The sequence below is a fragment of the Rhineura floridana genome, chromosome 6 (genome assembly GCF_030035675.1).
Source record: "Rhineura floridana isolate rRhiFlo1 chromosome 6, rRhiFlo1.hap2, whole genome shotgun sequence".
In the NCBI taxonomy this organism is placed as follows: domain Eukaryota; kingdom Metazoa; phylum Chordata; class Lepidosauria; order Squamata; family Rhineuridae; genus Rhineura; species Rhineura floridana.
Window position 1 is genome coordinate 91,504,590 of NC_084485.1, and position 12,756 is coordinate 91,517,345.

The following is a 12,756-nucleotide window of genomic DNA, read 5'->3' on the forward strand; positions in this document are numbered from 1 at the left end:
CCACACACATTAACATCAACTTGCATGGATCCACACACATAAACATCCACACATAACATCACCCACAAACATATCACACACCCTTTATTTCTTTCATTTGCACGCATACAATCTCTCTAATGATACCATCACTCTCTTGTCTTTCAAAGATATATCTCAAAAAAGCAATTGTCTCCATTGCCCCACCACTCGGCAAAGACATTTGAAAGCCACACAAACACAAGATAAATTTTAACATTTAACTCCTCCTGCACTCTCTGCTCCCCAGGCACTCTGGAAATGCTAATATCCAGCCAGCCAATATCCAAAAACAGAAACCAGATCCAAACTCAACAAAACTCACTTCACCACAGTTCTCCTGCACACTCGCATAAATAGATAGGAAATGCAGCAATTCCACATCAATTTGTGATTTTTTTTAAATACAGAAAATTCATCAGCATTTTAGTGCAAATTTCTCCTAATATACACATTTTTGCAAAGCATTCCCCCCAATATAATACATACTTGTATGTTATTTCCACTAATATATGATTTTAATACACACTTTAGTATATGCATTTTAGTGCAGGTTACTTTGCTGGAGAACTGCACTAGAAAATTTGGAGAAGTGTGAATTTCAAAGTATGGCTGTGTTTCAGTTTGCATATTGTTTCAGAAAATGCGTATTATGCAAGTTCACCTTTAAATGCAAACTGAATCTAATTTCTGCCCCATCCCTGCTTTCAGCTAGCAGTTCAATTCAGTTTTCCTTCAGCAGCAGGCAGGGCCAGCCCGAGACATTTTGCTTCCTGAGGCAAAAGATAAGATGGTGCTCCCCATTCCACAAAGAGAAGCCAGTTGGACTGCAGTTGAATCTTACTTCAACATTGACAACATCTTTCAGTGCATCTGAGGCAGCAGGTTAGTTTCGGGAAGTCAGGACAGGACATGTAGCATACACATTTCTGTCCTCCAACAGAGGGAAATAGCCAGTGGGCTTAGGAGGAACAGCCAGGAGGCTGTCCCCAGCATCTATTGCCTGAGGTAATTGCCTCACTTTGCCTCATAGCAGGGCCAGTCCTTGTAGTAGTGTTTTTTTAAGTGGCAGTACTCACTGGTATGCAGTACTGTCGTCTCTTTTTTTGCTGCCCATGGCAGCCATTTTGTGCTGGCACGAACAACACTTTTATCAGGATATGAATACCAGTACTTCATTTTTTTATTATTTTTTGCCAAAAAAGCACTGTGTGGCAGGGGAGCAGAAAACTGTGGAAATGCACAATTCATGTCAATAAAGTGTGAGTGGTTCTGGAAATGAATGAGGAAGAGCCAAGAAACCACAATTACAGAGAATGAAGAAAACTACCCAAGAACTCCTTAGCATGACTGAAGTTGCTAAGTGATACTGCCACTATCACCCTTGCGGGTATTACTGCCATAGGGCATAAGAACTCTCTACTTGGAAAGATGTTAGAATGAGTAACAGTTTCCAATGAGTAACAATTTCCTCTTCATTGCACTAAAAACTAGGGCTCCAACCTGATAATTAAATCATTTTAAATCAGATCATCATACAATATTTAGTTGATTAATCTAACAATTAACAATTGCATAAGGGGAAAACCATATTTCTGAAATAGGAAACAGATTTTATTTGTTTTAAAATGGTGTACATGTTATAAAGACTAGAGGCATTCCCTCTTATGTGACCAAGAAGGGAGAAAGCCACTTTTAAAATGGGGCTTGTCATCTGCAATTTTTATAAGAAATTGAATTAAAAATAATAGCACTTTAAAAAAGTTTTTGCTGCCTGACTACTCAGGCTACCTTTTAAATAATAAAATTAATATTATTAGTTGATTAATCTACGCCATTAAAAATAGCAGTCCTACTAAACACTGACTACCAGAGAGAGTAGATGAAGCAATAACTCAGGCACAGTGAAGCTGCAGGCCTGCAGAAGTTGTTGGACTCCAACTCCCATCATCGCTGACCAGTCGTGTTGACTGGGGCTGATGGGAGTTTGAATCGTTGGGGGCGGGCACTGGTTTCCCATCCCTGTTAATAACTAGAGGGAGAAGGAGAAGAAAAAGAGAAGCTTTAACATGTACCCAACTGATCAGCAAGATGTTTTCCCTTTTCAAAAGGAATAATTCTCTCATCCTCCATATCACACTTGTTTCCAACCAGAATGACTTGAGCATTGTCCCAGGAGTAGGTCTTTATCTGAGTGGCCCTGTGAGAGAAAAAAGATTTTGCAGTGAGAATAGTTGCCAGTAATATGACACTAATATGAATGTGAATACAGAAAACCTCCAATCCCAAATAACAAAACACTGAGACAACACTGAAACATCTTGTTGGTTTTTCAAAAGCAATGCACCTTGGACAGCTCCTTGAATGTTCGGACTAAAACCTGGAGCGGATTCACTGCCCTACTGACACAGGAGCCACCAGCCTCCATTGTTGAAGGGCAACTTCAAGGCTCGTGTTCTCCTTTCATATGGATCTTTGTCTTTAAAATGAACTTGAACTGGACAGCCTTTCAAAAAAAGTATTGGCGTCTGTAAAGCAGGCTACATGGTCACCCTAGTCACTCACTGCAGTTACTTTGTTTTGGCTTGGAATACATCCATCTCCAAAGAAACAAACCAAAACCTCCCAAATCCAGCAGGGGGTGCTAGAAAATCTAAAGCTGATGAATTATCTTCACTCCTAGTTCATTGCTGTCAATTACTATATGGCATTACAGTGGAGCATTCTATCACAGTTTTAGGCATTTGAGTTGTTGTTGGCATACATAAGCATAAGGTAAAAAACATTACTTTCATCTTAAGAACATAAAAAGATAAAAACAGCCCTACTTGATAAGACCAAAGGGCTATCTAGGCCAGCATCCTGTTCCCACAATTGTCAGACGCTTATGGGAAGCCCATAAAAAGAACATGAGAGCAGCATCGGCAGTCTTTCTGCTTGTGATTCCCAGCAACTAGAAACTGAGGCATAACACTTCTGACAGTGGAAGTAGATCGTGGCCAACATGGCTAGTAGCTATTGATAACCTTAGCCTCCATGAATTTGTCTAATTCATGGATAGTAGTAGGAAACTCCCTACTGCATGGGACTGAAACCCAAGTATGCCGAGAAGACCAATGTACTCATCAGGCATGCTGTTTCCCTGAAGGATGGATTAGAGATGTGACTGAAGGGTTGCCATCCCTCATAAAGCCCACTGACACATAACCCTTTCTTCTCATCCATGTGGGAATGAATGATACTGCCAAGTGGAGCTATGCAGAAATCGTGTCAGACTTTGAAGCTCTGGTAAGGAAGCTCAAGGACTTTAGGGCCCAGATAGTTTTCTCATCCATCCTTACATTACTTAGAAGAGGAGTAGAAAGGGTGAGAAAAATATACTCTGAGTAAATGACTGGCTACAAAAGTGTTGCCAGTGTGAGATATTTGGATTCTGGAACCACAGGCTACACTTTCTGGAAAATGGACTGCTGGCAAGTGATGGGTTGCACCTCACAAGAACTGGGAAGAATGTGTTTGGCCACAGCATGGAGGACTTCATCAGGAGGGCTTTAAATGCAATCCTAAGGGGGAGGGAGACATAAACTTGGAGGTAACGATCAACAAAGGCTTATGTACAGAAACAGGAACTGAGAGAATGGTTCTAATGGGGCCTAATAATAGTCTTCATAAAAATATAGGAAGGAAGCTAGACCATAAATCACATGGTCTTAGGTGTTTGTATACTAATGCCCAGAGTATGAAAAACAAACAGGATGAACTTGGAACTCTTAAGAGGATAAATATGACTTGATAGGTATAACTGAAACTTGGTGGGATGTCTCCTATGACTGGAATACAGCAATTGAAGGATATAACTTGTTCAAAAAGAATGGAAGGAACAGAAAGGGAGGTGGAGTCGCATTATATGTTAAAAATATATGTCCTTGCTCAGAAATACAGGAGGATGAGCTCGCTAGCCCCACTGAGAGTATATGGATTAAAATTAATGGGGCAAGGAATTAAATAAACATGGTGCTTGGACTCTACTACCAACCACCCAATGAAGGAGGAGGCAAGGATGGAACTTTTGAAAAGCAAATTGCCAATTTTTTGAGGAGGCATGATGTAGTAGTAATGGGGGACTTCAATTACCCCGATATCTGTTGGGAGACAAATTCTGCCAAGTACAGCCCCTCCAAGAAATTCCTGACATGTATTGGAAATAACTTTCTCCTACAGAAAGTGGAGGAAGGAACTAGAGGATCAGCTATCCTTCACTTGATTCTAACCAATAGACATGACTTAGTGGATGAAGTGGCAGTTATGGGAACTCTGGGAGAAAGTGACCATGTTATACTTGAGTTCTTGATTTTAAAGAAAGCAAAAGCTGTGAATAGCCACATGCGTACCCTGGACTTCAAGAAAGCCGATTTTAATAAACTCAGAACACTGGTAAATAGGGTGGCATGGGAAACTACCCTAATGAGAAGGGGAGTCCAAGATGGGTGGGAATTTCTAAAAAAGGAAATTCTAAAGGCAAAATGGCCAAAATTCCAACAAGGGAAAAAATGGAAGAAGTAGAAGAAGCCAGTGTGGCTTCACAAAAAGAGATGAATACAAAAAAGGACAAATAAAGGAAGTGGAAGGAAGGCCAGGCCACAAAGAAAGAGTACAGGCAGGTTGCATGGAATTGCAGGGATGACATCAGGAAAGCTAAAGCTGAGAATGAACTGAGCGACGGATGCTTAAAGCAACAAAAAAGCTTTCTTCAGGTACATCCATAGTAGAAGACAGAAAAAAGAAATGATAGTACAGCTACTCAATGAGGACGGCAAAATGATAGATGACAAAGAAAAGGCAGAAGTGCTCAGTGTCTACTTTGGCTCAGTCTTCTCAGCCTCCGTGCTGAGGCTGCCTCTAATGTTCCGGCTTAGGAGTTCATGGCCTCTATGATGACTATGGGGCTTCCTCAAGTTGTCACCAGCCCGACACATAGGGCAGGGCACACCCTCAACTTGGTTTTTGCCCCAGATGGAGTAAGGGGTGGTCTGGAGATGGGGGTGGTGGTGGATGTCACTCCATTGCCATAGTTAGACCACTTCCTGGTGAAGTTTAGACTTTTTTATTTTTTTTAAGTGTTTTTAAATTTGTATATTTGTATATTTGTTTTTAATGTTTTAATTTTTGTAAACCGCCCAGAGAGCTTCGGCTATGGGATGGTATACAAATGTAATAAGTAATAATACATAATTATGGTTCTGATCCTTCCCTGCAGGGGTGATGGACAGATTAAGATGGACCACCCCCCAGAGACTAATGGAATCCACTGAATTCCTGAATGCCCTGGATAAGTTCCCAGTAGATAGAGCAGGTGACCCTATTGAAGCCCTTGTCACACTGTGGAACAGCGAGGCGCCTGACACGGTTGCCCCCAAGCGCCCTGTCCAGCATTGTGGAGCCCAGTTTGCACCTTGGTACACCAGTGAACTAAGGGCAATGAAACAGGCTGGGCAATAGCTGGAGTGCAAGTGGAGAAAGACATGCTGTGAGGCTGATTGGGCATGAGTAAAACATAACTGTGCGTACTGTGTGGTGGTGAGGGTGAAGAAGAAGGCCCACTTCTCTGCCTTCATCGCATCCTCAATTAGCTGTCCAGTGGAGCTTTTCTGTATTGTCAGGGGTCTGTTGACCAACTCCAGGAAATGGAGTTTTAGACCCTTCAGAGGCCCACAGTGAATTGTTTGCAAGGCACTTGAGGGTAAAGTTGCTCACCTCCATAGCAGTTTTGATGCCCCATCCACATCTACTGTAGTCCCCAATGAGGTATACAGTGCAACTTCTGCTGCAACTTCTCGGGAACGGTTTCAGTTGATGTGGCCTGATGATGTAGACAAGGTACTTGCAATGATGCTGCCAGCAACGTATCCTTTAGACCCTTGCCCTTCTTGGCTTATTAAAGCTTGCCGAGGAGGTTTGACCAAGTGGATCCAGGCGTGGTCAATGCATCATTGCAGGAGGGAGTGGTTCCAGCTGTTCTGAAAGAGGCGGTGATATGACCGCTCCTGAAAAAGCCCACCCTGAACCCATTGGTTTGCAACAATTACCAACCAGTCGCAAATACCCCCTTTTTAGGGAAGGTGATTGAGAGGGTTGTGGGGCAGCAATTGCAAGTACTCTTGGATGGTTCCCGAGTTCAGATAATTGGTCAGTTGCCTGCTTTGGATGGGGTCGTACTCCCTCTGAAAGAGCAGGTCCATAGTCTGGGGGTGCTCCTGGATCCATCTGGGTTGCTAGAAGCCCAGGTGACCTCAGTGGCTAGGAGTGCCTTTTACCAGCTTCAGCTGGTAAGCCAGCGTTGGCCATTTCTGGGCCAGGAAAGCCTGACCACTCTTGTCCACAAACTGGTAACCTCCAGGCTGGATTACTGTAATGCTCTATGTGGGGCTGCCCTTGAGGTTGGTCTGGAAGCTGCAGCTGGTGCAAATGCAGTGGTGAGACTGCTCACTGGGGCAGGGTATTGCCATTGTGTCACCCCACTGCTGAAAGAATTGCACTGGCGGCCCATTTGCTACCGGGCCAAGTTCAATGCTCTAGTTTTGGTGTACAAAGCCATATACAGCTTGGGATCAGGATACCTGAAAGACCATCTTATCCCTTATATACCCAGTCAATCACTGCATTCTGCAGGTGAGACTCTCCTTCAGATACCATCTAATCAGGAGGTCTGTTCTGCACAACATAGGAAACGGACCTTTAGTGTGGCGGCACCTACCCTGTGGAATTCCCTCCCTTTAAATATTAGACAGGCGCCATCTCTGTTATCTTTTCGGTGCCTATTGAAGACCCTCTTTCAACTAGCCTTTTAAGTTGAGACCTTATCCCAGTTTGCATCTGTGTTGGAATTGCTTTTTAATATGTTTTTAAACCTTTTTTTTTTAAAGATGTTTTGAAAGCTTTTTTTAAAAAAAGGGTTTTAAAGATGTTTTGTTTTAATGTATTTTAAAGTCTATTTTTATGATGTTTTAAAGTGTTTTTAGTGCTTTTGTTTGCTGGCCTGGGCTCCTGCTGGGAGGAAGGGCGGGATATAAATCAAATAATAAATAAATAAAATAAAAGAGAGCCTATGATCCTTCTGGCAAACATGAAGTTGAAATGACAGGATTGCAGTGTAAGATTAATAGCCAAGGAATATCTAATCACTTTGAACGAGTTCAAATCTCCTGGGCCTGATGAACTGCATTATAGAGTATTGAAGGAACTTGCTGAGGAACCCTCAGAACCACTGTCTATTATCTTTGCAAAATTGTGGAGGATGACTGGAGGAAGGCTAATGTTGTCCCTTTCTTCAAAAATGGCAAAAAGGAGGAACCTGGGAACTACAGACCAGTCAGCCTGACATCAATCTCTGGGAAAATTCTGGGGCAGATTATAAAATGGTCAGTCTGCAAGCACCTTGAAAACAATGCAGTGTTTACTAGAAGCCAATATGGTTATGGATTTATCAAGAACAAATTCTGCCAGACTAATCTCATTTTTTATCAGGTAGCCTCCCTGGTAGACTGCGGGAATGCCATGGACCTAATATATCTTGACTTCAGCAAAGCTTTTGACAAAGTGCCCCATGATACTCTGATTAGCAAGCTAGCTAAATGTGTACTGGATGAAACCACAGGTGGATCCACAATTGGCTACAGAACTGTACTGAAAGAACTCTTACCAATGATTCCTTCTCAAACTGGGGGGACGTAACGAGTGTGGTACCACAGGGCTCAGTCCTGAGCCAACTGCTCATCAACAATTTTTTTGATTACTTGGATATGGAGGTGCAGGGAACACTTACCAAATTTGCAGATGATACAAAATTGGGAGGGATAATTAATTCCCTGGAGGACAAAAACAAAATTCAAAGTGATCTTGATAGGCTAGAACATGGAGCTGAAAACAACAGAATGAAATTTAAGGGATAAATGCAAAGTTTTACACCAAAGAAACCAAATGTATGGTTATAAGATGGGGAATACTTGGCTCAGCAATACTACATGTGAGAGAGATGTTGGAATTGTTGTTGATCACAAGCTGAATATGAGCCAACAGGGCAATGTGGCGTTTAAGAGACAACTGGACAGCCACCTGTGGGGAATGCTTTACGATGGATTCTGCATTGACTCGATGACCTTATCGGTCCCTTCCAACTCTACTATTCTATGATTCTATATGACCTCTTTTAAAGCCATCCAACTTTATGGCCATACTACATCATGTGGGAGTGAATCCCATAGTTTAACTATGTACTGTGGAAAAGTACTTTCTTATGCCTGCCCTGTATCTTGAGTTTACAGAAGTGTTTACTACTCAACAGTTCCTTTTGAACACACAATGCACACATTTCATTACTAATATTTAATTTTTAGGATGTGTTATTTTTGGCTACATCAATCTCAGTCTCATGGAGCATGATCCACTGAAGATTTTTTTCTGTATTTCCATACTCCCATTTATTTCAACAAACCTTGTGCCCGTGACATTGTTGATGGATTCTGCCTGTGGTGCTTGATTTCCGATTCAGAAGCAGCCTCCACCTTCTGATTAATTCCTGACAATGTTTAATTACTTCTGGACAGCCCACGTCATGCCTCTCGTACGAAAAGCCATGTCAGTCAGATAGTTTATGAATATTCACAAGGCAGGATGCTCTGTGATGGATGGCAGTGCTTACCTTAAATAAACTGCTGTGGAACACAATTTGTGGCAACTCATCTAAGAAGAGCCAGCTGCAATAGTTTTCAAACTAAAATCAGAATACTATGCTGAGCTTCATGCATCAAACAGTCTGCAAAGTGTCATTAAGATCAAATGTTTGTGATGGTGTGTTCCCACTCCCTTATGCTGTAATCCTAATGTACACTTACTTGGGAGTAACCCCAGTTAAACTCAGTAGGGCTTTCTTCTGAGTAGACATATACAGGGGTTCACTGTTAGTCATATCACTTTTCTTAACACATTTGGGTAGGGGTTTGTTTGTTTTTACACTTGCTGTTGCACATTATATTCATACTAGTCTATAGCAAAAGCAGTGATGGCTGGTGTCCATTACAACTGGTAGGGTGGAAGGCAGGGAGCTGAAAGCATTAGATGCAGCCAGAGCTAGGCTGTGAGCATACTAGTTGCCTACAGCAAAGTGTTTCCATTGGCAACACCCAGAGGGGCAATGGGTTGATCTGCTGATCAATTGTGAAATCCCTTTGAAGTGAATTTTTTTAAAAAAATCTACTCAAGCTGATCTCACCAGTTTTTACTGTAAAAGGGGGTGGGGTTTGACTAGCGTTGTGTTGCCTCCATATTCAGAAAAAAGAGGTGGAGACTCGCTGCAACTGGCAGCACAATAAGTGTGTTTCTACCCCCAATGTTGGGCAGAGACAACTGATTCTAGTTTTGTCCCCATCCTCCTCGCTGAGTTCTATTAGGGCAACAATGGAGAAAGGTAACCAGCAGTACCACCCCTTGGACTGGTTGTAAGTAAGAAGGAAGGCAGGTAGCAGCTGGCTGAGGACAGACAGAGGTTATGGGGCCATGTACCATTTGCCCTAATGGACCAGCCTCCACTGAGCAGAAGTATATTTTCCCAAAAAATTAAGTCTAAACCCAAGTTCTTTCTGCTCAAACAGAGCAATCCTATTTATCACAGTCCTGATGGCTCCGTGTGCCCAAAGCAGGAGGTGGGGGCAGCTTAATTCCCCCCTTTCCACAATAGGAGGGAATTAACTATTCAAGCTCCAGGGCCTATTTTGGGGTGCATGTTGGGGGAATAAGGGGATTAGGATCCTACAGATTCAAGGCTGCTACTGACATGCCTCCAGAATGTTGTTTTGGGTCCGATCAGTGGTGGGAACACTAACAACAGTACATCTGTGGGAACAAACTTTATAAGGCCATGCAGGGCAGCGGGCTCTGGAGCAAAATTGCCAACAAACCTCCCTCATCTCCACTGGCAGGATGGCATCTCCACTGCATCCTATGGCCTCTCAGCCAACCTGTAGGGTTGCTTAGGATTATACATACATAGCAATCTTATGCATATTTACTCAGTAACTTCCACATATCAAGTATTTTTGAAATAAGAGGACAACTGGAAAAACACTGGAATGCAACTGTTTGGGAGCAGTGCTGTCTACATTATCCATAACAAGTGTAGGGAACCTGTGGCCCTACAGAGGTTGCTGGCCTACAATTCTCATCATCCCTGATCATTGGCTATGCTGGCTAGTGCTGATGGAACTCTGGAGGGCCACAGGTTCACATCCCTGTTCTATAATATCTGAATGAATGAATGATCTGCATTACAGAGAAAATGGCTGACAATCTAAAAATGGTTGTTTCAGGAATCCAAACTGACAGAATGACAGGTACTGAACTCCCCTCACCCACACAGTTTGTTTGTTTCTTATTAAATTTATATCCTGCCCTTCCACCCAGAAGGAGCCCAGGTTGGCATATGTCTTCTGCTTTTAAAATCACAGTTCCCTCCCTATTTCCACACAAATAAGATAGGCTCCATGTTGAAACATACGGAACTGAGTGAAAGAATGCTGTCCATTCCAGAGAAATCACATTTCCTTTTGGCCACATGATTATACTCTGTTTCCTACTGCACCAGTGCAAAACTGATACGAAAAAGTAAAAACTGGTAACCCTGGAGTGCAATGGTGCAGATGCCTAAGCATTATAAGCAGCCTCCACTGCTGCTATGGAAAAACTGATCTATACAGCTCTGACTGCGAAGCCTACAGCTTTCCAGCTGATGCTAGACTTACAAATCCCATTATCCCTGACCATTAGCCATGCTGGCTGGGACTGATGAAAGTTGGAATCCAACAACATCTGGAGGGCCACAGATTCCCCATACCTGCTCAAATGTTTCCAATGTCGCAGGAGATGCGAGACAATTTCTCTCTTTCACTGTTTGGTCCTACGGAGAGCCTTTAACTGGAGTCTTGCTTGTTAATTTGTTTATTTTTTAATTTGGAGTATTTTATACCCTTTCTACTGACCCAAATTGTTGAGGTAGCTTACAATATATGTAAAACACAGTGCAAAGAGGCAATGGTACATACTAGAGTGGGACAAGGGTATATATACATTCCCCCTCTAGTTTCTGATGTTCCAACAAGTGCCACTCTCCAGGTGAACTTCCTGGCTGGCACTGACTGTTAAAGTAGCCAGATGCTAGTCCTTCACAGGCCTGGGCTTCTTCATTGGTCACCTCCCTCTCAATCCTCCAATATTCCAGTGCCACTCTGCTGCAGAATTTGTATTTGCCTTTCAAAAATATCTGCTTTACATATCTGTGTAGATTATGCCCTTATTATTTTTCTGCCTGATTCCTTGCAGGCTTGAGAATCTCCTTAACACATCACCTATATAGCATGTTTTCTTTTCCTTTTGGCACCATTACACATTCCATCACAAGGTGCTAAACCTTAAAATTGTATGCAAACCTCTTGCCTCCATTTTTTAGGTTTGTGTGTGTGTGTCTTCCACACAATAGTCATTTCTGAAGAAATGTTTCACTTCATATTGGCTTAAAATTTCCATCCCTGTTTTCTTGAAATATGCTCCTCTGATTTCTCAGAAACAAATTAAGTTAAATCAGACAAGAGTGCACCAGCTAATTTACAGGCTTTTAGTGTTCTAGCTCTAAAAAGATTGCTTTCTTCCAAGGACATGTGGCAATCTCTTTTCAAAGCCATTAAAAAACTACATCACAAGTGATAGCAAACTGCATGAGTTTTCTCAATAGCATGCAGAATTTCATTTATTTATAGGCAAAATGTGTTGCAGTCTTGTACATGTTTTCCAAAGTTACTGTTTTCATAGTTGGTTTGATAGATCCCCTACTGGCTTTTGGTTAGTGAAGTGTTCTTGGATTTTTTATTATTTATTCCCACTGTCTTGGGTGTCAGCCAGCCTTCTGTCAACATGGAATTTGCAACAATCTCTTATTTACAAATCTTGTGCATTTGGAGATGAGCACTGCACTGTCAGCCAAGCAAAGGAAGATGGCACTTGGAGGGGAAAACAAGCTACAACCAATAGTCGCCCTCACTTGCATGATCTCAAGTCGCTTCCATGGAATGACAAGATGATGAAACAGAAATGAATTTGGTCTTTGTTATTATTCATTCATATCATGTGCTTTTCTAGCCCTGGAAGGAACTGAGATGTTCAGTGTTTCTTGGGAAATGACTGCACACATTTTCACTTTACATAGCAAGAGATGCAACTTGTGAAGTGTCTATCCTATTAACATTGGGTATACTTTAGTCACTGACACATTTTTGCTTTACAGCCTTTTTAAAAAAATCATTAATTATTTTCCTATCTCTTGTGCAGCTTCCCAAACTTACACTACCACAGATTTCAATTGAAATAGGCCAGCCAGGGAGATTTCCTCAGCCACGTTCTTGGTATGTAAACCGCCTTGGGAACATTGTGTTAAAAGTCATTTGTGTCAAAAGTAAACAAAGAAAGAAAGTGTTGGCTGCTAAAGCAACTGAGGCTGCAACCCAGCCTTTCCCATCCTTGGGTCCCCAGATGTTGCTGCACTACAGTTCCCATAATTCCTGACCATTAGCCATGCTGTCTGGGGCTGATGGGAGTTGTAGTCCAACAACATCTGGGGGCCTATACACACTTACCTTGAGAGTAAGTCTTATTGTATTCAATGAGGCTTACTTCTGAGTAAGTATGCAGAGGAGT

At 42.1% G+C, this 12,756-nt stretch overlaps 1 protein-coding gene across 2 annotated transcripts in view; it reads right to left on the bottom strand.

The window, feature by feature from the left end:
- The window catches only part of RAB3B (RAB3B, member RAS oncogene family), a 130,859-nt gene that overhangs the window by 7,064 nt on the left and 111,039 nt on the right, over positions 1-12,756 (bottom strand). For both annotated transcript variants that reach the window (XM_061632980.1, XM_061632981.1), the window contains exon 4: positions 2,094-2,218. In XM_061632980.1, the coding sequence (XP_061488964.1) occupies positions 2,094-2,218 (125 nt within the window). The remainder of the gene's footprint in view (positions 1-2,093; positions 2,219-12,756) is intronic.